Here is a 9,980-nt window from a genome sequence, read left to right as displayed (position 1 = left end):
GGGCAGGGGGCGCTGCAGGCCCGTGGGAGGGGCGCCCGGGTGGGAGCCACGTGGGACACCTGTGTTCCTCACCGAGGGACCAACCTCGGATCCTGTGTTCCGACCGCTAGGGTCGCTCTTCCAAGAGAGGTGCAGTGTTTCTGGGAACCCGCCTGCGGCTCCTCTCGCGTTTTCAAACCACGCATTGGCCCGGGCTGGCAGATAAACAAGGTCCTTACCTCTGCTCAGGTCGCCCATCCCCTGGGCGGTGCACCGGGGAGTACAGTGCCAGCAGCTGTAGACTCTGCAGGATTTATTGCCCCGACCCGTGCGAAAATGTTGACTTTGGCATCGTTTCTATTTGTCATGGCAATTGCCCTGTTTACTTGTCTGTGCTGTTATCGCAGTTGTGCGGTAGTAAACAGGCCTTTTTGCCAGGATCTTCCTTTAAGTGCAGAAGGTGCCTTGATTTCTTTTTTTAAACTCAAACACCAACAAAGCAAAATAGCCCAATGCCTGGCCCAATGCCTTGTGCACAGCAAGCACTCAAGAAACATAATTGTCTGATCCATAGTTTTTACACTTCCTCAAAGTGTCACTGCATAATGGATGCCCATTACCAAAAACCAAAAAACAAACAAAAAACACTGATAAGCAAACCAGACCTAGTTACCCACTAGAAATAACTACTGTTAACATTACCGTGTTCCTTCTTCAAGTATCATTCTTTTATTTTCATCTCATTCCATGCATACTGTATCATAACCAGCCTTTCACTGTCCCATTTTTAACGTCTTTGTGGCTTTTAGCTGCTACTTAATGTTTTAGGGAGCTTAACCTGTCCACTATTAATTTCAATCATGCAATTAAATATTTGTGTTTTGCCCAATTACTTCCTTGGAATAAATGGCAAGAAGGTAAATTTGTAGGCTATAGGGGTATATGTACAATTTAAAGCTTTCGATGCGTTAGCAAATTGCCCTCCAGGAAAAGTGACTGGAGGGCAATCTGATCATTTTTTTCTCGACCCTCCCCCATCACTCTTGTAAATGTCAATCTGCTAAGACTATTAACAATTTTGTTTTCACATCTTTCCTTTTCAAAAAATGCTAAAAACTGCCCTCTGTGGTTCTCGGTTTCCAACCCTCTCAATATTGACAGCTTCCAGTGAAAGTGGCCCCGGTAATGCAAACGTTGCAAACTTTACTGAAGAGGGGAAAAGAGGCCTCATTTTTTTCCCCTCATTCATTTCTCCCAATGACATTTACTGAGCACCCAAAGTGTGCTCAGCAGCCAACCAGAGCAGCATAAGAAATGCACAAGGGCCTGTGCAGGCAGGCGGTCCTGCAGGTCTAAATGCTCGGTGGAGAGGGGTGGTCTCTGCCTCTAGAGGAGCAATGTGTCACAGAAATGCAATGCCATGCCAGCCACATAGGTGATTTTAAATGTTCCAGTAGCTGAATTAAAGTGGGAAAAGGAACAGGTGAACTTACTAAGCCAGGAGATCCCAAATGTTATCTCCACACGTAATCAGTACATTTTAAGCTACGTCTTCAAAATTGTTATTTTTACATGTATAGCTCATCTCCTTTTAGACTAACCACATTTCAAGTGTTCAACAGCCACAAGTCCTGAGTGGCCTGTGACACTCTAGGCAGAGCAGGGGTTTTAAGAAGAGCAGACCAAGTCCTGGCAAAAGCGGTAATTTCACAGCTGACGCCTGTCTCCCCGACCTGTTTTGATTGGTTAACATTTACCAGCACATCTTCGCCTAAGCAAGTTTACCTTAGAGAAGCCACATTTCAAGTCTGGATGTTCCTAACAGTTTTACATCTTTAGCTGGAGGTACTTCAGATCCTCACGAAATGATTAAGAAGTAAAAAGGCTGGAGTTCCCCTTGTGTTGTGGCTCAGTGGTAACGAACCTGACAAGTATCCATAAGGACGTGGGTTCCATCCCTGGCCCTGCTCAGCGGGTTAAGGTTCCGGCATTGCTGTAGGTTGAAGGCCTGCAGCTGCAACTCCAATTGAACCCCTAGCCTGGGAACTTTCATGTGCCTCAGGTGCAGCCCTTAAAAAAATACAAAATTTAAAAATTTAAAAAGGAGGGTGATTAGAGCTGCAAAAGTTGTGGATTTCCCAGAACTCCAGAGCAGTAGAGCAGTGGCTACTAACCAGAACCCTCTTGTTGAGAAATGAAAGAACAGGAAAACAATGCATATTAAATGGCAAAGAAACCAATCCAGAGAAAACAAGAGGGCTGATTCTGAAGTACTCCACAGGCGGCAAATTAAGCCAGAGCAAAAACTGTGGAGCTGAGGGCAGTGAGCGAGAACAAAGGCGGAGCAGGGAGACATGAGGAAGAGAAACAACTGCCATCTCAAAGCTAAAGACCCTTAGAACAATCGGTTCTTGCCCCAAATCTGAAGGGTAAAGCATCACAACTCCTTACCACAGTGAGAAGAATTACACACAAGGTTCTAATGGATTTGCTTTCGGGAAATGTGATGCTTTCTGAGGCAGCATCAAGTCAACACGGAATGTCTACAAAGGCAAAGCCTTGGGTAACATTTAGTCCATCAACACCCAAGACCACATAAGCACTCTACTTCAAACTCAATACTTCCAAATTTTCTGTCTTTAGTTTTCATATATTTGTGCACACCTTAACATAAGCATTTGTTGAAAGCATTTTGAGAGGAATCTGGATGCACCCTTGGAGGTGACAGAGCAGGCTCTGCCTGACTTACAGTCAACCTCACAGTCCATTCCACTTCCTGGAGGGCCCCTACCAGAGGAGGTAGGCACCTCCTCCTCAAGATGTTACCAATGACAAGCCTTAAAAACGGCATCACCTCTGAAGGTAAGATAGGAAAGTGGCTGAGACTGGGCAGCTATAAAGTCTTAAATAAAACCAATTTGAGGTTATCTGAAAGCTAGTGTCAATATTCAAGAACCTTCCTAGGGAAGTTAGACTAAAGTGCCTAAAAGGTAACCTGAACAAAATATTCAGGCACAGAAAAACTGTCAGCAGCTCTCCGGGTGAGCTGTCCACAATGCTCACCTCATGCAGAAGGGCAGAAGTCTGACTGTATCTGAACCTCCCTTTGATTCCAGCAAGTAAACCATCCTGCAACTCCTAACTGCATGTTTGGAGCCACAGGCTGCCCTCCAATTCCCTTCATCTGGGAACACAAAGTAAACAAAAAGCATCCTTGAGTCTTCTGTGTTTAATGGGGAAGCACTGCTTGGGCACAAGTCTGGTGACAAAACCACCTGCCCTGGTGAGGGAGAAGCCCAGGTGCCAGGCTTGGGCTTGCCCCGGAAGAGCTCACCTTGCCAAAAAACCAGGCCACAGCTGTACTGGTGATGAACCCACTGGTGACACTCCTGGTCTATGCTTGGGGCTGGCAGCCTCAGAGTAGCAGGCCTCACAATGACTTTATTCCTCCCCTAGAACTGGGCAGTTTGGGCCCCTGCGGACAAGGGTCCTCACACATTGGTTTTCTGGAGCATTTACTGCCTAGCAAAAGTGAGTTCAGACTATTCATCACCCTCATTCTCGATTTTGAACCTTTTACATTTCTAGCAGCCCTAGGGAAAAAAAAAATTAATTAAAAGAAAATTCTACCAAAAGGGAAGTCACATCAAAGGTCATCTCCCCCCACTTCTTCCCACTTAATCCGTGGTAAGAATCTCTGGATCTGGACTAGGCGTTTTGAGGGAACCTCAACACTGGGACTGGCAGATGTGATGGGCCATCCATGGCCCTACTGAACTATAAATAAACACAGCATTACCCCAGGGGGAGGCACACAGCTGGAGCTCAGTAACCACGTGAGTTAATGTGAAAGTAGGAAACTTCTTTAATCTACTCCACCCAAAAAGATGTCGTTCAGTATGAGAACACATCAAGTTAACCCAGGAGACATTTAACCCACCCCTCTCTCCACTTGTGAGATGAGCGCTACCAATCATCTTAGCGTCTCTTTGGGAATGAGGCAAATAGCCAAACCACCAAATAATGTAAAACTCCATTTAAACCAGTTTGATTCAAATGTCTAGCAAGCACCATGTGATAAAACCTTGGAATCTGATGAACCTTGACTTAAATTTTTAACACGTCCTTTCATTTGCTTCCCTCCAATACCGGGATTGTACAGTTTTCATGTGTATTTTCACTGTGGCTGGAATTGAACAGAGTATAAAAACACTAAGCATCAGAGTTCCCACTGTAGGGCAGTGGGTTAATAATCCGAGTGCAGCGGCTTGGGTCGCTGCAGAGGTGCAGGTTTACTCCCTGGCCTGGTGCAGTGGGTTGAAGGATCCGGCACTGCAGCAGCTGCGGCATAGGTCCAGCTGCAGCTTGAATTCAAAGTCTCCTGGCCTGGAAACTTTCATATGCTGCAGGAGTGGCCATAAAAAAAAAGAACAAACAAACAAACACTAAGCATCCAGGGCTCGGGGTATGTGTGCCAGTAAGCAAAGGAAGTTGGCAAAATGCTACTGGCAATAAGAACCCAAGGGAAATCTGGCTTTGAAGTAAAAGGATTTTATTGCGCAGAATTCCTTAAATTTTTATTAACAGAAGCATATCAATGTTTGAACTTTATACATAAATAAAACACTCCACTTAATCTAGCTGACACACAATACCAGTAGAAGTAAAAAAAAAAAAAAAAAAGTCAAGTTTCTTCTTTGAGTTGGTGACAACATCTTAGGTTGTCATAGTCTCGAATCATGCAAATGTAAACTTTCATGGGCTGGCAGGAAAATCAGCTGGCCCAGAATTCTGCACATGTGAATTCAGAGTTTAAGATGACTTTGTGTGCTTTAAGGAAAATATATACTCTAAGTTAAGCCTTTTAACTTATTAAATTATTACTTGTATTTGTGCTTCAGAAAATGTAAATTCTATCTACACTAAAAACCTAAATGCCTATAGATTTGGAAAGGTATACACGGATGGCAGGAGCAGAAAGAGAAAGTGCCTCCCCCGGTCTGGGTGACTGAGAGTCCAAGGGCAGACTCTGTGCTCAAGGGACGAAGAGAAAGAAGCCGATGCCCTCAGAGTGGACAGGGAAAGAAGGACAGAGACTGGAGCAACAACAAACCAAAGAACATTTATTATGTGTTAGAAGCAGATTATGACAGGAAGAGCAGGGCATTTATTATGAAATACATCAAACATATAGAAAAGTCCAAAAAATAAAACTCGTGTATCCATCAACCAGGTTTATCCAGCATTAACCTGGAGCCACAGTTTCTTCAGCACCTTTAAGTAATAAAGACTGTATGTACACTAGAAAGCCCCTATATATCCCCTTCCCAATATTCCCATGCATTTGGCAGAAATCTTTTCTGCAAGGCTTAATTTGGAAAGAAGAACTTGGGAAAAAATAAAACTACCCAGCTTCAAGAAGAGAAAGGTAAGCAGACAAAAGTGAAGGCACAAAAGGTCATTAAAGAAAAAGTTTCCAATAAACAAAACACAGGACGCTGTACTTTCTCTCCTAAGTCTAGCCTTCGCTGTTTCCTTTCTCATAAGTGTTTATCTCCAACAGAGACTGTTTCTGCAAGAGAAAAATCGGCTATCATTATGCCTTATATAAAAACTCAATCACTATGGTTCTTAACTTCTATCTTAAGTACAAGCAAACCAAATATTCACTTTTAACAGAAATTACACATTTAAATAAGATCTGCCAGGAGTTCCCGTTGTGGCTCAGCAGTAACGAACCTGACTAGTATCTATGTGGACCCAGGTTCGATCCCTGGCCTTGCTCAATGGGTTAAGGATCCAGCATTGCTGTGGCTGTGGTACAGGTCAGCAGCAGCAGCTCTGACTTGACTCCTAGCCTGGGAACTTCCATATGCCGCAGGTGTGGCCCTAAAAAGCAAATAAATGAAGTAAAAAATGAATAAGATCTGCCAATTAAAAAAATTCACCATGACCATAATAGCGCCTTATGTTCAGTATAGCTGTTTGTATTCCTTTTCACATATATAAAATATAGCTTCCTTTGAAATATAAAAATATTTTATATTAACTTGCATGTTGAAATACTGATCACTTTTGAGTAATAAGAGACTTTTATGTTCTCTAATCTCGCTTCACTCCTAGCTCAGCAATCTTACAATTACTAACAAATTAAACTTCTCCAGAGATAATGAGACACTGAAACTTGAAGCACATTTTCTCTATCTCAAGGAAGAATGATTTAAACAACTAAACGTTCAACCATATTTTCAACACAATAAAGGAAGAATGCTTAAGGAACCATGTATGTAATTTTCGCCAATAATATAACCCCTTAGTTCCATGCCCTTCAGAGCCAATCTACTGTGGCACAGCACACAGGGGTAAGCAGCAAAGGGCAGTACAGAGAACGCAGCTTTGGTGAGTACTAAGATCCACTTTCCAGTCTGTGTGTGTGATTTGGAGGCAGCCGTTTAATCTCCTTGAGCCTTCATTTTCTCATCTATAAAATGAGGTCTACCTTCTTTTACTAATCTTCAGGATATTATGAAGCTTATGTGACCAGATGTAAAAGTGCTTTTTAAATAAGGCACTACCCAAATAGATGGTATTATACTGTATTCGAAGGTAGACAAAATACATATTGATTCCCACAAAAGGGGAAAAGCCAATTCAACTACTATGTTTTAAATCAAGCATTTTGTTTGGTTGTTTTGTTGCTTTTAAGTAACATCTTCAATCTACTTAGAAACAACAGAAAATACAGGTTTCATTTGAAGTTGTGTACTCAAGCACTCCCAATACTCTTACGGAAAAAAAGCTTACTGCACAGATACAGAGATAAAAACATACACAAGTTAATCAACTTGATTAAAAATATGATAATGTGGCACTAGGACTAAATTCCAGAAATTCTTGTCATTGCATGTTCCTCAATCTATGACATTTAAATTATCACTAAATTTAAGATTTTAAACTCAAGTACATGAAACAGCAGTCAGCATTAAAACGATGCATTAGAAAGGACTGAAAATTGTAATTGCAATTATAAGTCTGAATTTATTAAAAATAAACCAAAACTTGTGAACTAAAATCAATAAATCATCACAAGATAAATCAGGAGAATCAAACTGTTGATCATGCATGAATGACATTTACCTTAGAACTTAGCCGTACTTTTTTAGAAACAAACAAAACAACCATCCGTCACACATGGAGCATACGCCTGACCCCGGTAGGTGTCTCCTTGAGATCTGCTACACACACAGAGCCCCACAGAGCAGTATGACCTTGGGATTTTGCAAACGGTCAGATACACACTGCACTCTGGCCCACAAGAATGCAAGTATGAAGTCAAAGTTCCTTTGCTTTCGGCTGGAATTCGACCACCTCAAAATGGCCAGGGCAATTTCATTTTGAGCAAAGGTTCTAATTGGCTACTGATCACCAAGTAATTTCTGAGGGCCTTCTTAGAACAAAGGATCCCAGGCAGTAAAAAAGCTGGGGGGCCACTATTCAAACCTCACCAATATCCTCTTTAACCAGAGTCACCGCAGCCAAAGAGGAAGGGTATGCTCTGTTTTGAAATGAAATACACTACCACTGCAGCCCACTTTCCCTTCTTGGCCCCTCTTCACAAGAAGTGCTAAATGTTTTTATAGAAGTACATGCAAGGTAGAGGTAATTTCACTCTGGACACAAAAGAATTTCAGGGTAAGCTTGACCTCACAACAATTTTCACAAGTCCCTGCACATAGCATCAAGAGCTTTCTCTACGTCAAACCACAGGAAGGAAAGGAAGTTGCAACCTGGACCGCCATCAGTCCCACCAGCAGAATCAAAGGGAGGTCACCCAACAAAACCTAGGAAGGCAGCAAAAACATCACAGCCGGACCGAAGAGCTTTAGACCACAAAATAAAGTATAGCCGCAAAATGCGTTTCACCCCCTAGCCCAGCCCTGCCCTGACAGCACGGCTGGAGACGTCCTGCTGGTGGTTACAGAGGGGCAAAAACATCAAATACAACTTACTTAACTTTTTAACAATTTTTTCATTTCGATAAATTTATTCTGATTGGTTGGATTGTTTAGGAGGAAAAGAAGAATCTGTTCATGTTTTTCAACCTGAGGGTGAGAAAAGAAAGAGTGTTATTTCATTCCTAAACATGCGCCAAATGTGATTTCACTTAAAGGAAATTTTACCCACTTGTTTCTGTAATGCTGTACAGCAGCAATTCATCCTGTTTGTCTTTTCTAAAGGCAAATGCAAAAAGCCATTAGATAATCTACACATAACAGGAAGAACAAACAAACAAACCTGGAGTCTCAACATATACAGATTTGCCCATCAGGACAGATGTTTTCTGACTACAAAGGACTCGATTGGTTAACCTTTTTCCATAGGTATTTCATTTGTTTGAATTGTCTTTTTAGGGGCCAGACCCACGGCATATGGAAGTTCCCAGGACAGGGGTCCAAACAAGAGCTGTCGCTGCTGGCCTACACAACAGCCACAGGAACGTGGGATCTGAGCTATGTCTGCGACCTACACCAGAGCTCTTGGCAATGCTGGATCCTTAACCCACTGAGCAAGACCAGGGATCGAACCTGCGTCCTCATGGATACTAGCTGGGTTCATTACCACTGAGCCACAATGGGAACTCCCAGTATTTTTATTTCATTTTTTTTGGCCATGCCCTGGGTCAGGGAACAAACCTGTGCCACAGCAGTGACAATGTTGGATGCTTAATGCACTGAGCCACCAGGGAACTCCTTGATCTGTTAACTTATAATTTGGGCTTTAATGTTATCTACTACCATGCCCTGGGTTTTACCGAGTGAGTGCCCTCACCTCCAAAGTCTTCTGCCTATCATACAGGGCATGTCTCCTTTCAGTTGAGGGCAAGCGTGCCATAAGCTTTTATCTTATGAAAAAACTAGGAAGACCCACTCTCAAAAACATGAGTTCTTTTCACTTTGATCAGGATCAAGAGAAAGTTGGAAGTCACTCTTGATAAATCTAGAGCTCTCAGCATCAATGCTATCAACTGTGTGGCTGAGCCTGATCTAAGAAAAATCTGGACTGGCAGCCTGCTTCCTCCCAGGCAGTTCCTCTGAGGTGGCCACAGGAGTCAACCCCCAGGCCCTGGGTGTATGGAGGAGGACGACAGAGGGAATGCGACCCCGGAGGATAAGGCAAGAGCCAGTCAACTGAACAGGTTACATCTGTTCTTGGTTACACTTACGTCTGCTGTGAACTCAACATGAAAAAAAATACCTTTCTGTGAAGCACTTTGCTTCTTAGACGTGATGTGTTTTGCCAGACCGTATGTCACCAGCTTATCAGCTATACTAACGGTACCATTCTCAGAACACTTCTCAACAGACACGGCGTGGACATTCTTGGTCACTCCTTTTACAGAAAGCATTACATTCTGATTCAACATGAAATTTTTCAGTAGTTCTAGCAGTAGTTGAGAACAGCTTCCATTCAATTCTATTATCCCTGGAAACAGAAACAGAGTGATAATCTTTGAGTCTCTCAAAGAGAATATTTAGATAAATTACTTGTTATCAAAAGATAACAAGCAACAGGCTCACTGAGTTGAGCTAGGTTTAGGTATGTTTTCAGGTACTTTTACTGTTGCATTAAAAAAAAATCAAACTTAGGAGTTCCCAGCGTGGTGCAGTGGAAAAAAATTCGACTAGGAACCATGAGGTTGCGGGTTCGATTCCTGGCCTTGCTCAGTGGGTTAAGAATCGGGTGTTGCCATGAGCTGTGGTGTAGGTCATAGACGCGGCTCAGATCTGGCATTGCTGTGGCTGTGCATAGGCCAGCAGCTTCATCTTTGATCGGATCACTAGCCTGAGAAGCTCCATATGCTATGGGTGTGGCCCTAAAAAAGCAAGAAAAAAAAAAAAAACTTAATAAATATTCCTAAATCCCCACTGTTTGTCAAGTGCTAATTTAGATCAAGAAGCCACAAAACAGACAAATGTCTGCCTTTGTGGACTTACATTCTA

General features: G+C 42.6%; 1 protein-coding gene across 16 annotated transcripts in view; it reads right to left on the bottom strand.

Annotated features, from left to right (window-relative positions):
* Positions 1 to 5,082: 5,082 nt before the first annotated feature.
* TDRD1 (tudor domain containing 1) overlaps positions 5,083 to 9,980 on the bottom strand; it is a 48,679-nt gene continuing 43,781 nt past the window's right edge. For 6 of the 16 annotated variants that reach the window (XM_084994382.1, XM_084994377.1, XM_084994386.1 and 3 more), the window contains 4 exons: positions 9,235 to 9,462; positions 8,164 to 8,210; positions 7,989 to 8,081; positions 5,083 to 5,551 (listed from right to left, as the gene is read on the bottom strand). In XM_084994382.1, the coding sequence (XP_084850508.1) occupies positions 7,989 to 8,081; positions 8,164 to 8,210; positions 9,235 to 9,462 (368 nt within the window). In that variant the 3' untranslated portion in view covers positions 5,083 to 5,551. Of the gene's footprint in view, positions 5,552 to 6,997; positions 8,082 to 8,163; positions 8,211 to 9,234; positions 9,463 to 9,980 lie in introns of those variants that run through there. The other 10 variants (XM_084994376.1, XM_084994374.1, XM_084994384.1 and 7 more) reach the window with 2 other exon arrangements.

Source organism: Sus scrofa, chromosome 14 (assembly GCF_054392235.1).
Source record: "Sus scrofa isolate SSC_HxYL_T2T_F1_AM1 chromosome 14, Sscrofa_HxYL_maternal_Yorkshire_Landrace_v2.0, whole genome shotgun sequence".
In the NCBI taxonomy this organism is placed as follows: domain Eukaryota; kingdom Metazoa; phylum Chordata; class Mammalia; order Artiodactyla; family Suidae; genus Sus; species Sus scrofa.
Note: the sequence above shows the minus strand (reverse complement) of the source record. Positions and strands in the feature narration are given on the sequence as shown.